Raw genomic sequence first — 23,844 nt, 5'->3', positions numbered from 1 at the left:
ACACACATACACACACACCATCCACACACTCACCACACACACATGCACACACCATTTATAGACACGCAGACACAAACCACACACGCACATACACACACCATCCACACACCACACACACATGCACACACCATTTATAGACACGCAGACACAAACCACACACGCACATACACACACACCATCCACACACTCACCACACACACATGCACACACCATTTATAGACACACAGACACAAACCACACACACGCACATACACACGAACACACTATCCACACACACCATTTATAGACATATACACACGGCTGTTTATTTTGGTAAGGTGAAAGGATCTCCCTGTGTGATGGTTTTATAATATGACAAAAATACATAGTTTTTTTTTTTAAGTTTCTTCTAGCTCAGTTCTTGATGGAGCTATGGCAGGGGCAGTTAGAACTGAGCGCTGCCTGGTGGCTGGGGGTACTACACCACTCAGGTTTCTAGCCTGGGGAGCAAAAGAGGCCCAGACCCCTGTGCAGCTGCCTGACGGCACTGCTTCCCCACCCCGGACGCAGACTCCGCCCTCAGCTCTGCAGGGCACTGCCTGTCAGCAGCTCCAGAAACGGCCCTTGATGGAAGGAGCTGCCCCACGCGTCCCTGAAGGGAAGGCCCTCGGTGCTCGGGGGGCCCAGGGACCTGTGCTGCCCAACTTGGCAGCTCTGCTAAGCCGTGCGAGTCCCCATGAATCAGCCGAGGCCCTGTCGTTGCCGCTAATGCTCCTGAGGTTGTGCCCTTGGAGATGTCGTCATACTTTTACTCCTTACTCCAATTTGGCTGTCAGTGATTGTTCTTGTTTTTTATAGTAGCTTTATGGAGGTGTTGTTGCCGTGCCAGACAATTCACCTTGTTCAGGGGTACAATTAGGTGGGTTTTAGGATGTCTGCAGGGTTGTGCAGCCTAAATAATGAAGAAAGCAGTGAAAGCTTATTTTGATTTTGTGGTGATGGGGAGCCATGGGAGGGTTTACAGAACGTTGGGATGATGTTTGTATTCTAGGAGGAGCTTTCTGGCAGCCCTAGGGAGAGGGAATTGGGGAGTGTGTGAGGGAGGCGGGGAGGCCGGACTAAGGCCGGAGGGATGAGAACCTCCATAAAGCCAAGGGCTCCAGTGCCGCAGAGGAGAGAGAAGAGGAGGCACGGTTCCCAGAGTGATGTGGGAGCACGGGGAGGGCTGGGCAGAGCTACCCCAGCCTTGCGACCTGGGCTGTGCAATGCTGGGGAGACGGAAGGAGGCCATCCAGGAGGAGCCCTTGCTGACAGCCCCCAGTTGGGTCCAAGGGCCTTTGTTTTGGTTGCCAGGCAGAATGGCAGCGCTGAGCAGAGTCAGCTCCAGTGCACACACACACTCATACCTGCGCTTGTGTCTGCCCCACTGCAGGCACTTACTTGTGCACACCTGCGTGTGGTTGTGTTTTTCTTCTTGTGATGCTCACAGCATGTACATGGAGACAGATTTGCACGCTGAGGTGATGAGGCAGAGATGGGAGCCTAGGCCCGCCCTCAGTGTGGTGCCCTCACGGCTGCTGAAGGGAGCCTTAGAGATGGCCGCTCCCTGTGCAGGCCTGGGGCTCCGGAGCGGCCGCCAGGGGCAGGAGCCTGGGAGCCGTCAGCCCTCAGGTGTCCCCTGAAAGCCGTCAGCCCTCGGGTGGCTGGTGGAAGCTGTGTGGAGTCATGGGCATGCCGGAGGCGGGAGAGGCCGTTCTTCCCCTTGTCCAGGGTGGAGGGTGAAGGGCGGGACAGCTGTGGAGGAGGGAGGCTGGGAGTTGCTCCAGCTGTGGTGTCTGCCACCTGCCTGTGCTTTTAGAGACATTCTTTCAGCGATGCTTTATCTACAGAGTACGATTTTTTGTCTTTTATTCACTGAACATAGTGACCTGTGGCGAATCCACTCTCCCTGGTGTTTGGCTTTCCCGAAGGGCCTTGAGGGGATGCCGAAGGCTGTCATTTGGGGCTCATCTGCCCGGCTCTGAGCCAGCCTGTCCCTCAGGTGGTCAGAACGTGGCGCCCCTTGGCGCAGACATCATGTGGATCCGCACCATAGACGGGGCTGTAGAGAAGCCGGTCTGGCAATTTTGTGGGGGATGTTTATGGCTGAATTACACCTTTGGGCATCTGTATCTCTTGGATACAGAGGACTCAACGTGGGTTGTCGTTTATTTTCATGTCATGGTTTACACTAAAAAGGTTTCCGTTTTCTTGTTGGGCACAGAAAGGCCCCGGATCACATCCGAGCCCCAGGATGCAGACGTGACCTCGGGGAACACCGTGTACTTCACTTGCCGAGCCGAAGGCAACCCCAAGCCTGAGATCATCTGGCTGCGAAACAAGTGAGTTGGGGCCAAACAGAAATGTCCCCCACACATCTCTCAGAGTTATACCTGGACACCCAAACCGCACCTCACTCCCCACCAAGGCCCACATCCACTCTTCCCCCACCACGTAGGGAAAAGTACACGGGATGAAATATTTCTGCTCTTTTCTGGTCTTACATGGCAGGGGGTGTGACGACGTTTCTGCCAGGCTCGGGCCCCTTCCCCACTCTCTCCTGGGCAGCACAGGGGTGTCCTGGCCGGGCAACGCGTCACTGCGGCCCTACCCAGTGGGAGGGAGGGAGAGCGTGCTGGTTGTTCTCTCCCTGCCCACTGACCTCTGGCAGCAGCCTGTTTGCTCTGGTCACTGTTGTTGGCAGCCTTGACCTGGGGCATTGTGACCAACCTGAGTGGGTGTGGGAGGGGCCCTGACTTCTGCTGGGACGGCGTCTTCAGGAGATGAGCACCATGCAGCTGCTGACACAAGTTTGCTCAGCTCCCGTGTGGATCTAACTTGTCTCCCAAACAAAGAAAATCTCCCCTTGTGTCCACAAACATGGTGTGGGCCTATTGAGGCTAAGACGGTCCCGGCTCCTGGCTGTCAGAGCGACAGAAGGAAGTCCTACCGCTGACCATCACATGTGTTCCAGCAGCAAGCCGCACCTGTGATCCCAGGTGTGGGGAGCACCCCTGCCCCGCTCAGGTTTGCGAGCTGGGGCCGTGTTGGTGAAGGAGTAATGGAGTCTATGGGGAGAGGTGGGAGGTGGGAGGAGGTGAAAGGAGTGCAAGGGGCGTGTGTGGGGCAGGACCCATGGTGCAGGTGCAGAGAGGCCTAGGTAGAATGAGGTCGGATTGCTTTAAGGCACCTGGGGTCCAATCACTGAGGGTCCTGAGTTGGAGTGGAGCACTTTCAAAGTGACCTTTTGAAAGGAATCCTTAAAAGAAAATCCTGAAGTAAAGCCACCATGTCCTGGCTTCTCCCATCTGCCTGCGTGAGGACAGCTTCTGAAGGAGCTCCTCCTGCCGGCCCAGCCCCAGCGCTCCTGCGCTGCTCCTCTCTGGCCATGTTTAGTCATGAGGGAGCAAGAGGGATGCGTCTGAGATGTGAGCCCTGTGATACTCGGGCAGATAGATGAGGCACACACTGAGTCATTGTTCCAGACTCCAGAGGCAAACTGGGCTGGGCTTGGCTCTCGGGCAAGGCGGTGTTTATAGAAGAGATGGACAGGAGCAAGGAACTGGCTGTCCCCAGTTGTCACGAACAGAATGGGAAGATGTGTCCATGCTGAAGAGGACATGGGAGGTTGTTCCAGCTCTAGATTTTGTTATCCTCATGACTGAAAGGTCATGTTGACCTTGGCTGCAGTGCCGGACAAGGAGCCTATAAGGTGCCGTCACTCTGTTCACAGTTCTTGTCTTGGATGACTCCCAAGTAGATGAGATTTAAAATCCAGAGAACACTGGAGGAATTCTGCAGTATATTATGTTGTGTGCATGTAAAAGTCAGGGAAGCATAAATTTGGCCCCAGTCCATCACACCTACATTTAATATAGGAAAAAATTGATGCCCAAAGTTGAAATCTCACAGCTAAATATGGCAGAGCTAGAGCCGAAGTCCTGAGGCCTGGTGACCTGTGCTGGGTTCTGCCCTCCACCAGCTGGAGTCTCACCTGCTGGCCTCACCTGCCTGCCAGCTGGCCTTACCTAACATCCAGAATCACCTCCAGGCCAGCCTCACCTGCTGGCTCGCTATGTTTCTGGGCAGGGGATTGGGCCACATCAGAGAGAGTCTTATTTATCGGGCCTAAGCTGACATTGCTTCCGTCTAGCAAGCCCTGTGAGTAAGGACAGATTGCAGGTTGGGGGATTGGTGCCAGGCAGAGGAGAGCATGAGGAAGATTTGGGAGAAGGTGGGTGTTGGTCTTTCGAGAGCATCCCTAATGGTTTGGCAGCGCGCTGGCAGGTTTCTGAGGGCGGTCGTGGGAAAGTGCTTTTGCACAGTGTGGGGGCTGCTCCTCCTGCATGAACGACCCAGCATGGGTCGTGGACCCAGGCTCCACACATTCCTTAGGAAACTCGCATGGAAGATGATGAATCTCGTGCACTAAGGTAGTGAGTTTCTGTTTCACAGAGGCCTTGTCTGTCTTGATGATCTGGAAGCAGGAGTTCTCGTAGGCCCATCTGCATTCTCAGAGGGCTCCGTGCCTGGCTGTTCTTACTCAGTCCTCACACTTGCCATAGACTGTGATCTCAGTGGCATCCAATGTCACCTCTCTCCTCTTCACCTGCTTCTGTATAAAGGGAACTAAAGCGAAGTTACAGGTGGGGTGAGGGTGAGAAGCGGCAGGACTGAGCATTAGGGTAAAGGTGTTGCAGCTTTCCTTGGCTGCCCGAAGTGTGTGGGATGCAGCATGGCCCCAGGGGAGGTCATTGCTGCCCGAGGACTGACCGAGCCATGTGAAGGTGAGGTCACCCGTGTCCTGGCCTGTTCATGGTACAGCTCCACAGGTTCCTCCCAGATCCCAGACAGAGGCCAGCTAGCAGCTTGCAGGCACTGTTTGTTAAAATACAGATAGAGAGGCCTGGCACACTCCTGCAGTCCCAGCACTTTCAGAGCTGGAGGCAGGAGGAGCGCTTGAGCCCAGGAGGCTGAGGCTGCAGTGAGCCATGGTTATACCACTGCACTCCAGCCTGGGCCACAGAGTGAGACTCTGTCTCTAAAATAAAAAAATAAAATACACGTAGGTATATCTTCGGCTTTTAGTAATGTAAAATGTTTCTACCCTTTTAGTTAATTCACCAGAAACAAAAGAAAATGTTTCCTTGGAATTTTTTCCATTTTGTTCATTGCTTTTTCTCCTTTGGAATTAGGAACACTTTAAAACATGTAGATAGATTGAACACGTGAATACTAAGGATAAGTATCTGAGTGAATGAGATGTGTGAATACACGGTCCCCTTTTCAGAATTGCCTGTTAGGTCAGGGACTGTCAGGAAGGAGGAGCCCCTGGAAGGTGAGCTGTCGCTCGCACGAGCTCTGATACACCTGCTGCAAGACTGGAAACCCCTGTGCTGGGGATGGGTGAGGTACGTCTTTCTGCTTTCAACAGCTTGACCAGACCAAATTTCTGTCTTTGTAGTAACGAGCTGAGCATGAAGACAGATTCCCGCCTCAACTTGCTGGACGATGGGACCCTGATGATCCAGAACACACAGGAGACGGACCAGGGTATCTACCAGTGCATGGCAAAGAACGTGGCCGGAGAGGTGAAGACGCAAGAGGTGACCCTCAGGTACTTCGGGTCTCCAGGTATGTGGCGGGCATTTCACACCTGGGTTCCGCCCAGAATTGTCGTGCCTCAGTATCTGCCTTCTTTCCTTGCACCCCAACTCAGTAAAACAAGAATGAACACTGAAGTCTGAAGTTGAAGCTGCAACACAGGGCTGGCTCACAGAGCTTTCGAAGCGCAGGGTCGTAGATGATCCGTGAGCGGTGCTGTGGTCCCCAGTTAGCCCCTCATCTGGGGACACACTCATAGTCCACACAGCTGGGGCAGTCCATGCTGTGAGGCCAGCCCATGGAGAGAGGGCCTTGGGAACCTGGAGAGACTGTGCCGCCCCCGACCCACTGACCCCACCACCCAGGCGCCCTCTGAAGGGACAGCTACTCAGGCACAGCTAGCTGTTGCCATGTGGTAACAAGGTCTCTATTTTGCGAAGGGCTTGGATTATGTAAAAGGAACCACAATTCTAGATTTTTATCCAATATTTTCATGTTTAAGATAATGGCACCTAAATTTAAAACGTTTAAAAACTGGTCTCAGCCACATCAAGTCCAGCTGTGGCCTCTCATCCATCTGGGTCCCACCAGGTTGCAAACTCCGCTCTGATCCACCTGTGTTATCTGTGGCCATTGCTCAGAAGAGGAGCTGGGCCCTTGCAGAACAGCGGAGTGAGGCGTTGGGTGTACCTCACGGCTCTGGGAAACGATGCGGATCCCTTCACGCCCCTGGACGGGTCTGCCTGTCCTCCTGTGTGGAAGCCAGTAGAGTCGGAGCCCTTACCCAGGGAGGCTGCAGGTGTAACTTCCTCTCTGAAACCTTCTGGCTTCCTTTAGCTTCAGCCACAAATCACACCAGGGTCGCTGTTGCCCTGGTATTTTGTATTTCAGGCCATTATGGTTATAAAACGTTTTGTTTGGCAATGTAAGTGGTTTGGTGTTTCTTGTTTAAGTGCCTGCTCCTTAATTGGCCTAATCTCTGCATCACCTGGTACATCCCAGCATAGACACAATCAACAGGTACCGATGGCTGAGAATTCCTGGCTCTCACATTTCTGTTCAAAGGAAAGCCCAATGATAGAGTACTGCAGAATCAAAGGCCTTAATCAAAAACCTTCCACATGTTCAGCACAAGGCATTCAGCATCTTTCCGAAGTCAGTGCTGTGGGCCTGTGCAGAGAAGTGAAGACACAACCGCTGCTCCCAGAAGGAGCCTGGGCTCTGTTTTTAAGGCATTAAAAAATCCACAAAATAGGAACAAAAAGTTATGTAGTACTGTTAAGTATGTGTTACAGACAAAGGAGAATAACCATGGATTATGAGTAATGAACTACTTAGGAGAGTTACTGTGCGAGTACGTTGATCGATTCCTGGACAGGAATATTTAGCCAGCTCTTTATGGCTTGAGAGTTCCAAATTTCGCTCCTTTTGATCTGAATTCTTGGGTCTTTCTCAGGAATACAGCCCTATTTAGTATACTAGTCTGAACATGTGGGTGTAGCTCCCTCAGGTACAAATGAAGGGCCTCCCGCCATCCGGTGCACAGGGAGTGACTGCAGCATGGGGGAACCAGCCCGGAGAAGCCCGGAAGCCTGGGCCGGGCTGACACACGACAGCCTGCGGTCCACACCTGCCTACTGCCTGTTTTCCCTAAGGTGTATGAATGAAGAATACTTTTCTACAATTTTAAATGATCAAAACTTTTAAAAGAACAGTATCTTATGACGACATGACAGCTAGAAGAAATTCAAGCGTCACTGTCTATGATTATGATTTTCTTGGAGCATGACCACACTCATTCTTTTGCACAATGTCTATGGCTGCTTGTATGCTACCATGGCAGAGTTGAGGAGTAGCAACGAAACTGTGTGGCCTTTAGAACTTAAAACAGGAGCAGTCTGGCCCTTTACAGAAAAAAAATGGCCAACTGCTGTTGCAGACTATGGTAATAATGTATAGTAATAGGAATAGAGTGACGTGTAGGTCTCCGTGGGCCATAAAGGGGCATATCGCACCCATTATCCTGAAGCTCTGTGATTAGGGGCATATGAAAAGTTTGTAGTTTTTATCTTTCTGATGCATTACATTTTTGATCAATAACACTTCTATCAGTGCTTTTTGCTTCAAGGTAAATTTGTTGTAAGATACGTAAAAGCAGCCTCTACTTGATCTGTATCGTCAGGTGTATCTTTTCCCACCATTTTTCTCCGAGCCCTTCCACGTACACATGTTTGAGATGTTTAATGTAAATAACACAGAGCTAGAAATTTTTTTAAAATCCTAAGTTTTCCTTAAAGTTAATCCATTTAAATATGTTTATTGTAGTTAACAATATGAGATTTATAAATTCTACCTCTTATTTTGAACTGTTTGTCCAAACTTTTCTGTTTTTTGCTTTAGTTGGAAATAATTATTTTTCATATTTGCTTGCCACTACCAGTTTGGACACTATATGCCCATTTCTGTTCTTTTAGTGGTTAGCCTAGAAAATTTTACATGCATTCTTAAATTGCCAAAGCCTAAAGTTAGTATAACCTTCCCCTCTAACATGTGTTCATCCCGCTGAGTTGACGTGCTTAGTTCTGGTTTTTTTTTTTCTTTTTGAGATGGAGTCTCGCTCTGTTGCCCAGGCTGGAGTGCAGTGGCCGGACCTCAGCTCACTGCAAACTCTGCCTCCCGGGTTCACCCCATTCTCCTGCCTCAGCCTCCCGAGTAACTGGGACTACAGGCGCCGCCACCTCGACTGGCTAGTTTTCTGTATTTTTTAGTAGAGACGGGGTTTCACCGTGTTAGCCAGGATGGTCTCGATCTTCTGACCTCGTGATCTGCCCGTCTTGGCCTCCCACAGTGCTGGGATGACAGGCGTGAGCCACCGCGCCCGGCCTTGTTTTTTTTTTAACCGATAAACGTTATGATTTTGTTCTTCCAGTGTTTGTCTGGATGCATCCACGTGGTTCCCACTGCCTTTGTCCTTCCTTTGTTTATCTCAGCTCTTCTGTCGGGGATCACCTTCCTTCTGCCTGACGTGGGGGGAGCTGGGCAGCAAGCTCATGTGAGGACCAGATTTTGGTGAACAACACTTACATGAGATTTGTTTGTCTCCTGTACTGAGCGTCGTTCCCTGGGTAGGGCAGGCAGGTTTTGAAGTTAGTTCTTTCTCATGCTGAGGGCACAGCACTGCGGGGATGCAGCTGTTCGGTTTTCTGTCGAACTTCTCTTCGTGGGCCTCTGTGGATCTGTGTCCTGTCTTCTGTATCGCATGAGGCTCTTTAAGGCTCAATTTAAGTTATAAGGGTCTGCGAATGCCCTCGAGGCCGACTTTGACTTTGGCGCTCCTCCTTCTGTGAGTAGCTTCATGGTTTCCAATTTGTTATTCTGATAGAAGTGCTAATATTAAATGTCATGTCTGTATTTTTTGTAATTTATACTTAAATATTTGACTAACACAGCTTACATATTAACATATATAAAAAGGCAGGAAGTCGTCCTCCTGGCTCTTTTCGTCATGCATTCAATTCCTCTTCCCTTCCCCTCTTCCCGAAATGCTTAGTAGTTTCTTCCCTGTGTGTATACAAAAAAAAAGTAAGCATATTTGAGGCAAGTGATTTTTCTTAGATGATAGCTTAGAAATCTTTCTAGTCTTTCACTTTTGATAACATCAGGTTTCTTTCTTTCTTTCTATAACTGCATAGAATTCCATGATCTAAATGTACCCTGAATTTATTTAAGAAGTTCCCTTTTGGAGTGAATTTAGATTTTTTTCCAAATCTTTAGCTATCACAGTTCTGTGTGCTTTATTCAAAAGCCTTTGGGCCAGATACCTTTTGATATTCAGGAACTTGGGGAAATTTTTGGAAGGGTAGCATCGTGTAAAATCCACATACCAATTCAGACGGTCAGCAGCGTCTGGGATAGTACCCTGTAATCAGTGTATTAATATCCTATAGCAAACTCTATGGATATTCACAGAAAGTAGAATAAAGGCCATAAGTAGCCTCATGCTAGGTAGATCAAGTTTTCCAAACAAATAAGTTATGAAAAAATAATGATTTTTGGACTTTTCTGAATTTTAGCATGGATAAGGATGGTTGACCTGAACAAAGAACAGGGCAAAAGGAAAACAAACACAAATTTATTATTTATTTATTTATTTAGACAGAGTCTCGCTCTTGCCCAGCCTGGAGTGCAGTGGTGAGTTCTCAGCTCACTGCAACCTCTGACTCCCTGGTTCAAGTGATTCTCCTGCCTGAGCCTGCCGCGTAGCTGGGACTACAGGTGTGCGCCACCATACTGGCTAGTTTTTGTATTTTTAGTAGAGGCAGGGTTTTGCCATGTTGGCCAGGCTGGTCTCGAACTCCTGACCTCAGGTGATCTGCCCACCTCAGCCTCTCAAAGTGCTGGGATTACAGGCGTGAGCCACCACGTCTGGCCCAAACAAAAATTTATTTGGACATAGGACATTTTATGTGCTTGTAAAAATAGCTATGGATTAAGTTTCTAGCAGAATATATGTATTTTTTAAATTTTACTTGAAGTTCTGGGATATATGTGCTGAATGTGCAGGTATGTTACATGGGTATACATGTGCCATGGTGGTTTGCTGCACCCATCAACCTGTCGTCTAGGTTTTTAAGCCCCGCATGCATTAGATATTTGTCCTAATGCTGTCTGTCCCCTTTCCCCCAAACCCCCGACAGGCCCCGGTGTGTGATGTTCCCCTCCCTGTGACCATGTGTTCTCACTGTTCAGCTCTCACTTTTGAATGAGAACATGCAGTGTTTGGTTTTCTGTCCCTGTGTTAGTTTGCTGAGGATGATGGTTTCCAGCTTTATCCATGTCCCTGCAAAGGACATGAATTCATTCTTTTTGATGGCCGCATAGTATTCTGTGGTCTGTATGTGCTACATTTTCTTTATCCAGTCTATCACTGATGGGCATTTGGGTTGGTTCCAAGTCTTTGCTATTGTAAATAGTGCTACAGTAAACATACGTGTGCATGTGTCTTTAGAGTAGAATGATTTATAATCCTTTGGGTGTATACCCAATAATGGGATCACTGGGTCAAATTATTTTTCTGGTTCTAGATCCTTGAGGAATCGCCACACTGTCTTCCACAATGGTTGAACTAATTTACAATCCCAGCAACAGCGTAAAAACATTCCTATTTCTCTGCATCCTTGCTAGCATGTGTTTCCAGACTTTTTAATGATTGCTGTTCTAACTGGCATGAGATGGTATCTCATTGTGGTTTTGATTTGCATTTCTCTGATGACGAGTGATGATGAGCTTTTTTTATATGTTTCTTGGCCACATAAGTTTCTTTTGAGAAGTGTCTGTTCATATCCTTAACCCACTTTTAGATGGGGTTGTTTTTTTCTTGTAAATTTGTTTAAGTTCCTTGTAGATTGTGGATATTAGACCTTTGTCAGATGGATAGATTGCAAACATTTTCTCCCATTCTATAGGTTGCCTGTTCACTCTGACGATAGTTTCTTTTCTTCGGCAGAAGCTCTTTAGTGTAATTGGATTCCATTTGTCACTTTTGGCTTCTGTTGCAATTGCTTTTGGTGTTATAGTCACAAAGTCTTTGCCCGTGCCTATGTCCTGAATGTTATTGCCTAGGTTTTCTTCTAGGGTTTTTATGGTTTTAGGTTTTATGTTTAAGACTTTAACCCATCTTTGAGTTAATTTTTGTATAAGGTGTAAGGAAGGGGTCCAGTTTCTGTTTTCTGCATATGGCTAGCCAGTTTTCCCAGCACCATGTATTAAATAGGGAATCCTTTCCCCATTGCTTGTTTTTGTCAGGTTTGTCAAAGATCAGATGGTTGTAGATGTGTGGTGTTATTTCTGAGGCCTCTGTTCTGTTCTGTTGGTCTGTGTATCTGTTTTGGTACCACTGTCATGTTGTTTTGGTTACTGTAGCCTTGTAGTATAGTTGGAAGTCAGGTAGTCTGATGNATGGTTAAGACTTTAACCCATCTTTGTGTTCATTTTTGCATAAGGATAAAGGAAGGGGTCCAGTTTCTGTTTTCTGCATATGGCTAGCCAGTTTTCCCAGCACCATGTATTAAATAGGGAATCCTTTCCCCATTGCTTGTTTTTGTCAGGTTTGTCAAAGATCAGATGGTTGTAGATGTGTGGTGTTATTTCTGAGGCCTCTGTTCTGTTCTGTTGGTCTGTGTATCTGTTTTGGTACCACTGTCATGTTGTTTTGGTTACTGTAGCCTTGTAGTATAGTTGGAAGTCAGGTAGTCTGATGCCTCCAGCTTTGTTCTTTTTGTTTAGGATTGTTTTGGCTATATGGGCTCCTTTTTGGTCCATATGAAATTTAAAGCAGTTTTTTCTAGTTCTGTGAAGAAAGTCAATGGTAGCTTGATAGGAATAGCATTGAATCTATAAATTACTTTGGGCAGTATGGCCATTTTCACAATATTGATTCTTCCTATCCAAGAGCATGGAATGTTTTTCTATTTGTTTGTATCCTCTCTTATTTCCTTGAGCAGTGGTTTCTAGTTCTCCTTAAAGAGGTCCTTATGTCCCTTGTACGTTGTATTCCTAGGTATTTTATTTTCTTTGTAGCAATTGTGAATGGGAGTTCACTCATGGTTTAGCTCTCTGCTTGTCTGTTGTTGGTGTAGAGGAATGCTTGGGATTTTTGCACATTGATTTTGTGCCCTGAGACTTTGCTGAAGTTGTTTGTAAGCTTGAGTTTTGGGGCTGAGATGTTGGGGTTTTCTAAATATACAATCATGTCGTCTGCAAACAGAGACAGTTTGAGTTCCTCTCTTCCTAGTTGAACACCCTCTTGGGAGGGTGTAAGTGTCCAGGAATTTACCCATTTCTTCTAGATTTTCTAGTTTATTTGTGTAGAGCCGTTTATAGTAATCTCTGATAGTAGTTTGTATTTCTTTGCGGTCAGGGGTGATATCCCCTTTATCATTTTTTATCCTGTTTGATTCTTCTCTCTTTTCTTGTTTATTAGTCTGGCTAGCAGTCTATGTAATCTGCTTGTCAAACAGATTAACAAAATATGTATTTTGTTAATGTTTTCAAATTAATCCAGCTCCTGGATGCATTTATTTTTTTTTTGAAGGGTTTTTCGTGTCTCTGTCTCCTTCAATTATGCTCTAATCTTAGTTATTTCTTGTCTTTTGCTGGCTTTTGTTTAGCCGGGTAATTTCTGGGCAGTAGAGTGTGCACATGTTCAGTGCTGGTGTGCATGGCCACGTCTCTGCAGGTGGGCTGGGCCAGGGCGCCCTCCCACTACCAGCGTGGGAGAGTTCTGTTTGCACACAAACTCACGCATGAAACACGTTCCTGATTGTAGGGCTTTTTTCTGGATTTAAATTTGAAAATATTATTTCTTGCTTACTTTTAATTTGCACTTTTATGAGTAAATTTGATATTTTGTATACTCTAAATATACTTCACTAACAATAATTTGTGCCAGTAGGAACTACTAGCGAGGTCTAACAAGACTGACATAATGTATTTTATTTAGAAATAAGGATCCTCCATGGAGTTCAGCACGTTTTAAGAAAAAGCCCTTCCTCGTTAGCTCTTCCTAACCAGCCCTGGTTGCTCACTTTGCTCAGGTGGCCTGAATTGGTTTGACCCGAGGCTGTGAACCATTTTTATTGTCTGCACATTTCTTTAAAAAGAAAATATGCAGTTACATTATGTTTGTTTTACCCTATTTTGGTGGTAAATAGAATTAATAGCCTGACATAGGAAAATCAAGCAAAACCATGTCAAACCGGGAGAAATTAATTGAGAATTTCTGTTTAATTGTGACAGCTCGACCCACTTTTGTAATCCAGCCACAGAATACAGAGGTGCTGGTTGGGGAGAGCGTCACGCTGGAGTGCAGCGCCACAGGCCACCCCCCGCCGCGAATCTCCTGGACGAGAGGTGACCGCACACCCTTGCCTGTCGACCCGCGAGTGAACATCACACCTTCTGGCGGGCTTTACATACAGAACGTCGTCCAGGAGGACAGCGGAGAGTATGCATGCTCTGCGACCAACAGCATTGACAGCGTCCATGCCACTGCATTCATCATCGTCCAGGGTGGGTATCCATCCTCTGTGCCAGAGCCAGGGCTCAGCCCGTTCCTCCCCGCTTCACCAGTTCACACGGCCGTACCCACCAACGCTCCATAGAGTCTCTGCCCTGTCCACTTCACTCGGTTTATTTTTATCCATTACACCCCCATTGGACTACCTACAGACGATCGCAATTTGTAGATTTTTGGATCAGAAGGCTCAGTAGGACGGGCTCTGTGTCCTGGCTGTGGTGTCTCTGTACCTCCAGCATCTGGCCAGCAGCAGTGTCTGTCGGATAAGTGAGTGTGTGTGTGTGTGTGTGCGTGCATGCGTGCACATGTGCAGTAAGGTGGTTGATACACCTTACAGACAGCTTTGAATCCTTCCTTAAGATCAGTTTTGGATGTAGTCTCCTGGGAGCATTCATCGTTTTACGCCTTCTGCCGTGTATTTCTACATTGCTTAATAGACTGTAAAATGAGTTGTTCTTGTGAAGTGGGACTGTGTTGGAAAACATTCAAACAATACAGAAGTGCAAAAGATAAATTATTAGAGATGATATTAGAGATAGAGAAATCACTTCCTTCTGCCAGCCTCTCTTCAACCCTTTGCTGTCTCACTGGCAATCTGTCGAGAATCTTTCTGGTTTTATTTGGACTTACAGCAATGCAGCTGTGTTACATGGATTTACTTTTTTTGTGGCTGTTACTTGTATAAAAATGGAATCATACCAGACAATACTGTTCTGTAAATTACGTTTTTCATCCATTGATAATAACCACTGTCATCGCACACAGCTATATCAGATGGCATTTTTTAAGCATTTGCAAATACTAGTTTAGGGTGAGGATTGAGAGGAATCGTTGTAAGTCGGCCTGGTGTCCACAAGCTTCAGTGTGGCCTCATCTGTGCCCTGTGTGCATTGCAGCTGACAGTGTGGTTGAACAGTCTTTGTGTGCTTTCCAGGGTGATGCTGAGAACTCACCCATCCTTCATCTTCTTTCTGTTTCGCTCCCATCTTCTGCTGTGCCCTCTGCCTCTTTCTGACTCTTCGTTGTAGACATCGCTCCTAATCGTCAGGTGTCTGCCAAGACTGTGGTCATTTTCCTGGTGGCGTTTTTACCCCATGCTGCTTTTTACATGTCCTGTTTCGAATGCTTTCTCTCCGGAAGCTCTTCCTCAGTTCACTGTGACGCCTCAGGACAGAGTCGTCATCGAGGGCCAGACTGTGGATTTCCAGTGTGAAGCCAAGGGCAATCCGCCGCCTGTCATTGCCTGGACCAAGGGAGGTAAGAGCCAGGCCCCAGGCCTTTGCCTGCTCCCTCCGCAGCCACAGACACAGGAAGCACACTTTTCCACCGTGCCCAGGCAACCCCCAATGTGTTCTGGACAGGGCTGAGCTGGGACTGGATTCCACAGGACCAAGGCACTGGGAAGCGCAGGGGTGTCTGCACACCCCCCGCAGCTTCCTGTCCATGCGTGGCTGTCCCTCATGGACATCATGGCAGGAAACTCTAAGAAGCTCTGTCATTACAGAAGAGACTTGGGGTTCCTGCCTTTGACTCCCTCACACCTGCCTTGTTTCAGATAGTCTCTAGGTCATGCTTTTAAGTAGCATCTTGAAGGAATCTATTTGCGTGGAGGATAGAATTTTCTGGAAACAGTCATGGACTATATTGAAACAGACAAGCAGCTTTTGCTCTGACCTTGCTTCCCAGAGCCCTCGCTGTCACCTCCCCGTTCAGCGTCGCGACCTTTCATCACATTCTTTGCCCATAGTCCTAGCTCTCTTCCTTCAGTGGGAAGGTCACTGGGCATGTTACTGCGTAAAGGCACAGCCTGGATGGGGGTTGGGATGAGGGCAGGAGCTGAAACTGCTGGAGAAGGAGCTACGCAGACCTCCTGGTTCCTGTCCTCGGATGCAGGCAGTGGCCCTGAGACCTCCTGTCCACTCCAGCTGGCACCAGATGGCCAGCCCATCCCTTCATCCCTCTGAGGGGCCCCACCCAGGAGTCTTTGGGGAGGAGGCCTGTGCCTGCATCATACACCCTGGACTTCCCTTTTCTCAGGCAGTTATGGGCAGAACAGAAGAGACTTATCCCCAAAAGGAACGTGCTGGGGCCTCACTTGACTCTTCATCATCTCCAGCACTCAGTCCTCTCCCTGGTTCTCCCAGCTGGTCATCCACCCCCTCAGACCCCCTGAGTACCCACATCCTCCTGGCTCCCTGTCCTGGTTCTCTCAGCCGGCCATCCGCCCCCCCTAGAGCCCCCCGAGTCCCCACATCTTCCTGGCTCCCTGTGTAATGCTTTTCCCTCTGTTCTCTGCCCCTGTCAACCCCTCTCTGAGTTACGGGTGTGGGGACATTCAGGTATCACCATGGTGTCTGCTGGGGAGTCAAAGATTTGCTTATGCAGGGCCAAGCCGAATTATTCGGCGCCCCGACCCGGGTGGAGACAAGCTTCTGTGATGCTGTCAGTTTGAGAACAGGAGTTCTCCATACGTCCGAGTGTCCAGTGTAATGGACCCATGCCCTTGCAGGGAGCCAGCTCTCCGTGGACCGGCGGCACCTGGTCCTGTCATCGGGAACACTTAGAATCTCCGGGGTTGCCCTCCACGACCAGGGCCAGTACGAATGCCAGGCTGTCAACATCATCGGCTCCCAGAAGGTCGTGGCCCACCTGACTGTGCAGCCCAGAGGTAGGTGCCAGGAGGTTGTGGACTGAATTGATTTTCTCAGATCGGTTATCAGGAAACACAGATTCTGCAGCTGACCTTAGTATTATTCTTCGTTATAAAGCGTTGGCTCTTCTCTCTGCGTTTTATGCACCGTCATTGTGCTTGTGCCCCCAAGGTGTCTGCGTAGTAGCTCATTCAGTCTCTGTCCCTTTAGCTGATGAAAACATTTGCTTATTTTTCAGTGATGATTGTTTTGAACTTGGATAAGATTGACTTGTTAAAGTCAAGTCTATTTGGTTTTTTTCCCTTGGTTAATTAAGATTATTTTAGAAAAGGGTTGTTTCGAACTGCCCTTTCCGGGGTGGTTGTTTAAGGAACACAGTCTAATCAAGTCCGCTCCCAAGGCACAGACCCCAGATGATGTGTCACGAGGGCCAAATCCGGTTGCTCTCCCGTCTACCGCTCATCCTTGGACCCCGGCCTTCCTCTTGTCCTTTTTGGATGCTGCCTTTGCCTGTTCTCTGCAATGAGAAGGATCCCCGCAACCTCATATCCCTCCTGACAGAGTCAGCATAGCACTGATTGTGGCCTCTGCAAGAGCGAAGGCCCCTGACCCAGCCCCCGTGTTGCAGGCGTCCTGGGCTAACTCCAGTGTTAGCATGAGTGGCTCCCAGAGCGGAGCAGTCCAGGTGGCCACAGTCCCTGAGCTTGTCATGGAGACTGTGGGGAGTGGGGCAGAGATGACGTGCGGGGAGGATAGGGCTGGATTTCCTTGTGTCCCTTTTGGGGATGTTCTGAGACGCTGCGGACCTCTGGAAGGGGCTTCCCTCGGCCCGTCATCAGCAGGCTGTTGACGACTGACCCGTCGGATTGGCTCTGTGTTTCTTGGGTTTGCCCTTTGCGTCCCTGACCTAGCGGAACTCTGGGTGCCTGTGTAGAGAATGCGGGGGTGAGATTTCTGAGCGGCCCCCCGATCCCCGCAGTCAGCCACGCTCCTGCTCTTTCAGAGGAGGAAGCTCCCCTCTGTTTCCTTCTCCGAGAGTTGGGCTGTCCCCAGAGCTCGTTGTCCTCCGTGGGCCCTGCGGCACAGCATATGCCTGAGACTGCCCCGCCATTGGTGAGGGGCGGGGGCTGGAGGACATGGCAGCCCGCCCGTCCTGGACCCTGCGGCTGATTGTTTCTGAGCAGGGAAGACACTGGTTACACTTTGCTCTCCTTGCCCTGGGGGACAGGGAGGCGGGCGGATCTTCCCTGGGACCTTTCAGGCTCCCCTGCCCTGTGCAGAGGCCGCTGGGAGGCAGGGAAGGGCCCGTTCTGAAACTGACTGCGAGCTGCCAGCATCCCTGGGTGGGCCTGATGGAGGGCAGGGGATCTTGTTCTGAAGTTTTCTGATGTCATTGACTCGTTTTCCTGGATTCTCTACATCTGCCTTCCAGTCACCCCAGTGTTTGCCAGCATTCCCAGCGACACAACGGTGGAGGTGGGCGCCAATGTGCAGCTCCCGTGTAGCTCCCAGGGCGAGCCCGAGCCAGCCATCACCTGGAACAAGGTAGGTGGGCCGGTGCCCGAGCCAGCCACCACCCAGATACAAGGTAGACGGGCTGGCGCCCACACCACCCACCACCTGGAACAAGGTAGGCAGAGCAGTGCCCACGCCCCAGCCTCCCCTCTGCTGTGGGGTGTGATGGGCTGGACAGCTGCTGCCTGCCCACTTCCTCTACAGACTTTCTGTAGCAGAAAGAAAAACATTCAGATCGTAAGCCTTGAGGTTTCTCGGGGTATCCTTACTAATAAGAACAAAACAAACTTGGAGCATTGCATTTTTTAATCTTTTCCGTAACAAAAGCAAAGAATAACTGTCTTACAGAACTGTGGTCTCATCATCAATAAGGAAGGGTTTACATTGTTATTTCATTTCTTTGCTGTTTTATTAAGCTCAATAGGAAAATGTGGGCAGCACTCACACACCACGACCCGTGTTTCTGTGAAATCCCTCCCGGGAGCACAGGGCCGGCCGCACTGGTCCGCACAGAAGGAGTGTGCTCAGCGGAGGTGGTCCCATCCTCCACCGCATCCCTGCACTGCCCTGTGAATCTCTGCGTCCTTTCCTTCCTCGCCGCACACACTCCAGGCGTCTGCTCTTGCTCCGGCCTCAGCTGGGAGGTCACCTGTCCCTCTGTGTCTGCCTCTGATCCTTCTTTGCCCTTGGACCAATGCCCTCTCTTTCTGAGACACTCCTGGGTCTCTTTGTAGGGCCCCCCACCATGGCGGGTGTCTAAGGGAGTCATCATTGGTGCCACTTCTCCTCGTTCTGGAAAATCATCCTTGCCTCAAGCTATCAAGCTCTGTTCTCCTGAAGAATGAGATGTGGAAAGAGTTTATCTCGCCAGCTTGGCATTGGAAGAACTGACCATGTCTCCTTCCCTTCCCAGGCCTGGATGGATCCGAGCACAGCCTGGGAGCTTCTCCATTTGCAAATCCTAACAAATGTCTCCCCTCCCCCAACCCTAGGTCAGACAGCTTCTGCTTCTTAGTCTTACTTCTATTACTGTTTTCATTCTGTTTTGCTCCAGGATGGGGTTCAGGTGACAGAAAGCGGAAAATTTCACATCAGCCCTGAAGGATTCTTGACCATCAATGACGTTGGCCCTGCAGACGCAGGCCGCTATGAGTGTGTAGCCCGGAACACCATTGGGTCAGCCTCGGTGAGCATGGTGCTCAGTGTGAACGGTAAGATGCTACATGCCCACATCTACCCACGTGGTATCCACAAAGAAAGCCCACAGGCCCCTAGTGCAGTCCCAGGCCAATTGGCTTAGGCTGTTCAGAATTATTCAGAAGACACAGCACCTGTGATTCTCAGGTGGGGACACTCTCCTGGTGCATGGCCAGGCTGTTTGCCAGCCCTTCCCCTCCACTCAGGCACCTGCAGGCCCTGCTGCCCATCCACTGGGCAGAGCTTTGCTCTCAGGTCTTCCGCATCTGTCCAGAAATGTCCAGGTGTAATTTACAGTTATAATTTGGCAAATGTGGTTGCTTGATGAGATTCCAATTCCTTAGCTGCGGTGTCTCTCTCCCTGGGCTGTGGCCAGGAATGCTCTGGAAGCATCTTTCAGTGGGAACCTCTAGGTGCTTATAGGCAGCCTTACCTAGATCCAGTCAGTGGTCCTAGAGCCATCCTGACTCCACACCTGCATTTGCCAGTTTGCATCCTGGTCCCCCCACCGCTTCCATCCCACTCACCCCGAGGCCCTTGGCAACCTTGTCCGGGTTCTTATAACAGAGGCCCGGGTCGCTCTGGCCCCTCTTTCTCAACCCACAGACCCAGTGATGCCCGTCATGTGTCCCTGACCCTTCTCCGTGTCTCCTGTGGCCACCAGGGTGACACACCCTTTAGCTTTGCATGGAGTCTTTATGATGTGACCCAAACCTGCATCTCATCAGTGGTGTGTTCCCACTCCAACTCTGTCCCCCTAGAGTTAACAGCACTCTGAGAACGCGCACAAACCCCCCTTCATGTGGTAAAGGACCCTCTGGCCATCACCCCACTCCCCACGGGCGCTGGCCCTCCCCCTAGGCCTCCACTGTGACTCTAGTTTTGCCTTTTCCACTCACCTTGTGACTGATCTGCCTTCTCCATGGGACTTGTTAACAGACAAGAAGAGTGACCCCCACTCAGTGCCGTGAACATGGCAGACATAAATGTGAACCGTAATGGAATTCCTCAAAGACTTTTCAGAATTATTTAGGAAAAGTCTTAAGTGACCTTATTTTCCCGTTATATGTAGAGTGTGAAATGTAAAGTTGATGTAAAATTAAGTTGATGAAACTTAAAAACTGGTGGATTATTTTAAATTAATATTTGTTTTTTGCTTGAAAATGCCACCTTAACATGAATTAACTACATCTGAAATTTAATCTTCCACCCGTAATTCCATCCCCCAAAAATACCGTCATTAATATTGTGGTTGGATTCCTTTTCTTTTATAAAAGGTAGATAAAGAAATGCTTTTGGATTATTTTCTGTGATCATTGCTTATAGAAAAACAAATTCCACTTAAATCATTAATAAGAATGAAATGTTAGAGTCACAAAATTATGTAAAATTGTATGACTCATCTACCTATTGGCATAAAAATATTGCATTCCAAAAATTAGTAAATTTGGGCTCTGAGATACACACAAAAGTAAAGTTTCTGCCTAGCTGAAATTCTTTTCAGTCATTTGATTTGTCCATGTGTACCTTCCTCAAATATGCAAAACAGCCGACGAGCTCACCTAATCCACGTGCCTGTGATGTTTGTTAGCGGTGAAGTAAGTCAGGCTGGAGGTGTCCATCCATAGCTGGGTGTGAACACATGTTGTAAGAACGTGGTTCGGAAGGGCCCTGGGTTGACCCAGTTACACGGATAGTCGCTGCCGCTTGGTCATTCATTCAGCAAATGCCTTCGTGGGCTGGACTCTGTCCTCGGTGCAGAGCCAGGTGCGCCAGGCGCTCGGCTCCATGGAGTTAGATCCTGATGGAGAGATGAGTAAGAAGCAGTGACATGAGCAGTCACACTCAGATAGTGAGGAGTCCACGAGGAACCGCAGGGCAAGGCGTGGGTCAGAGTGGGAAGCAGAGGGGGTCAGCACTCGCCTGAGTATTGATTTCTGAGCAGAAGGAGCCACGGGGAGATGAGGGGGTAGCAGGGGCAGCCTGGTCGGGGAGAGTAGAGGGGTGGGGTTCTGGGGTCAGAATGAGCCCAGTGCCGAGGGGGTGGGGAGCACAGGGCTGGGGCAGTCCTCGGGGTGCTGGTGCTGACCGGGCTGCAGAGTTCGACTGTCCTCGCGGACATACCAGGGCGCCATGAGGAAGTTCCCAGCAGGGAGCACCGTGAGCCGGTCTGCTTTCCTAAGACTCGGCTTGGGTTGTGGATGAAGTGTCCGGGATAGGTATCCGGGAGGACAGCAGAGGGTGCCGGCCAAGTGGGAGAAGGAGTGCCTGCACCCGGGCCCACAGCTGGGGTCTGCAGGGCCAGTCCCTGGGCACGTGGCCAATAGCAGATCTGAGGGGCCTGGCAATAGTTGGCTCGCACTGTGGGGTAACTGCTGGGCTCTGCCAGTGTCACTGATTGAGACCCAGAAACAGTTGGGGAGAGGCCAGCCTGGGGGAAGAGGCGATGGAGGAGTCCTGTTTGAGCATGGAAAAGGGAAAAGCCTGGAGTGGGTGGTTAGAGCCACGAAGTGAACTGTAGGGAGAGGTCAGGACGATGGTGTCAAGTTGGGAATGTTAAAACAACAGCGTGAAATGGAACCACACAGGGAGGTGCTGTGGAGGACCAGAACACCTGGTCACTGGGCTGGAGCTGCAGCATCAGAGGCCTGGCGGGCAAGGCAGAATGACCATAAAGACATGGACAGTGGACGCATGCAGAGACGGTAACAGAGAGCAAGGGTAGGACTGACCTGACTCAGAGAGAGAAAGAGAGAGAGAGTGCGAGAACCCACAGCTGAAGTGGAGTGCTCAGGAGGAAGGAAGAGACCAGGAGAAAGCAAATCACAGTGAGGGGCAGGTCCCAGTCAGGAGGGGGCAGGTTTCAGTCAGGAGGGGGCAGGTTCCAGACAAGAGGTGGCAGGTTCCTGTCAGGAAGGGACTAAGTCCCAGTCAGGAGTGGGCAGGTTTCAGTCAGGAGGGGGCACGTCCTTGTCAGGAGGGGGCAGGTCCCTGTCTGGTGGGGCAGGTTCCAGACAGGAAGGGGCAGGTTCTTGTCAGGAGGGGGAAGGTTTCACACAGGAGGGGCTGGTGCCTGTCAGGGGTGGGCAGGTCGCTGTCAAGAGAGGGTAGTTCTTTGTCAGGAGGGGGCCGGTCCCTGTTAGGAGAGAGCTGCTTTCATTCAGCAGGGGCCAGGTTTTAGGCAGGAGGGGGCAGGTCTCTGTCAGGAGAGGGCAGGTCCCAGTCAGGAGGGGACAGGTCTCAGTCAGGAGTTAGCAGGTCTCAGTCAGGAGTTAGCAGGTTTCAGTCAGGAGTTAGCAGGTTTCTGTCAGGTTGGGGCTGGTTTCAGTCAGGTTGGGGCTGGTTTCTGTCAGGTTGGGGCTGGTTCCTGTCAGGAGGGGGCTGTTCCCAGTCTGGAGGTGACAGGTGCCAGTCAGGAGAGAGTAAGTTTCAGTCAGGAGGGGGCAGATCTCAGTGGGGTGGGGGGCAGGTCCCTGCCCAGTCAGGAGGGGTTAGGTTGCAGTTTAAAGAGTGCATGTCCCTGTCAGGAGGGGGCATGTCCCTATCAGCAGGGGGTAGGTTTCAGTCAGGAGAGGGCAGTTCTCAGTCAGAGGGGGTAGATCCCAGTCAGGAGGGGACAGGTCTGAGGCAGGAGGGGATAGCTTCCAGTCAGGAGGGGGTAAGTCCCTGTCTGAAGGGGCAGGTTTCAGTCAGGAGGGGGCAGGTTCCTGTCAGGGGGCTAGGTCCCAGTCGGGATGGGGCAGATTTCAGTCAGGAGTGTGCAGGCCCTGTCATGAGGGGACCCGTTTTATTCAGGAGGGGACAGGTTTCAGGCAGGAGGGGACAGGTCCCTGTCAGGAAGTGGCAGGTTTCAGTCAGGAGGGGGCAGGTCTCTGTCAAGAGGGGGCAGGTCCCCATGGAGGGCTGTGTCCCAGCAGCCAAGTGAAAGAAGCCTTTTTGTAAGGGTGTGTTGAGCTGTGTCAGCATCTGTCAAAAGACTGCGTATGTTGAAGAAAAATGAAATTAACTTTGGATTTATTGGGGTTCATGTCATTGCGTGAGATGGTTAGAGCTGTTTTTATCACTAAAATAAAAGTTGGTTGGAATTAGTTTATATTATTTGGTAAAATATCAACTAGGGACTTAGTATTAAGCAGAAAAGAATGACAAGAGGGAACCAGAACGAGGGCAGTAACATTAGGGGTAGATAAGGTGTGCGATTGTGTGTGTACATGTTTCTGTGTTTGGTTTGATGTGTTTGTGCATGTTGTGTGTTTATGTGGTGTTTGGGGGGTGTATGTCTGTGTTGTGTGGTGTGTGTATGTGTGTGTTTACATAGTGTGATGAGTATGTGTGGTGTGCTATGGTGTGGCATGTGTAGTATGTATCTGTGTGTATAGTGTTGTGTGTATCTGTATGTTTGGTGGGCTGTGTGTGTTATTTATAATGTGCTGGGTGTGTTGTATTTGTGTGGTGTGTATGTGTGTCTAATGTGATGTGTGTGTGGTGTGTATCTGAGTGTAGTGTGATGGATGTGTGATTTTTGTGTGTATCTGTATGTATAATCTTCTGTGTGTGTGGTGCATATTTCTGTGTGTGGTGTGCGTGTCATGTCCTATATGTGGTGTGTGTCTGTGTTTAATGTGCTATGTAGGTGGGATATGTCAGGAGGGGGTAGGTCCCTGTCCAAAGGGGGCATGTTTCAGTCAGGAGAGGGCAGGTTTCAGTCAGGAGAAGGCAGGTTCCTGTCAGGAGGGGCAGATCCCTGTCAGGAGGGGACAGGTTTCAGTCGGGGGGGGGGGG

At 49.7% G+C, this 23,844-nt stretch overlaps 1 protein-coding gene across 1 annotated transcript in view; it reads left to right on the top strand.

The window, feature by feature from the left end:
- Positions 1 to 23,844, top strand: part of PXDN (peroxidasin) — a 110,677-nt gene that overhangs the window by 62,622 nt on the left and 24,211 nt on the right. The window contains exons 7-15 of the mRNA XM_017860278.1: positions 471 to 758; positions 1,469 to 1,650; positions 2,165 to 2,360; positions 5,483 to 5,652; positions 13,420 to 13,692; positions 14,840 to 14,956; positions 16,209 to 16,367; positions 17,783 to 17,895; positions 18,920 to 19,076. Of these exons, the coding sequence (XP_017715767.1) occupies positions 471 to 758; positions 1,469 to 1,650; positions 2,165 to 2,360; positions 5,483 to 5,652; positions 13,420 to 13,692; positions 14,840 to 14,956; positions 16,209 to 16,367; positions 17,783 to 17,895; positions 18,920 to 19,076 (1,655 nt within the window). The remainder of the gene's footprint in view (positions 1 to 470; positions 759 to 1,468; positions 1,651 to 2,164; positions 2,361 to 5,482; positions 5,653 to 13,419; positions 13,693 to 14,839; positions 14,957 to 16,208; positions 16,368 to 17,782; positions 17,896 to 18,919; positions 19,077 to 23,844) is intronic.

The sequence above is a fragment of the Rhinopithecus bieti genome, unplaced genomic scaffold (assembly GCF_001698545.2).
Source record: "Rhinopithecus bieti isolate Rb0 unplaced genomic scaffold, ASM169854v2 scaffold_51905, whole genome shotgun sequence".
Taxonomy (NCBI): domain Eukaryota; kingdom Metazoa; phylum Chordata; class Mammalia; order Primates; family Cercopithecidae; genus Rhinopithecus; species Rhinopithecus bieti.
This window is presented reverse-complemented; position numbering and strand designations above follow the sequence as displayed.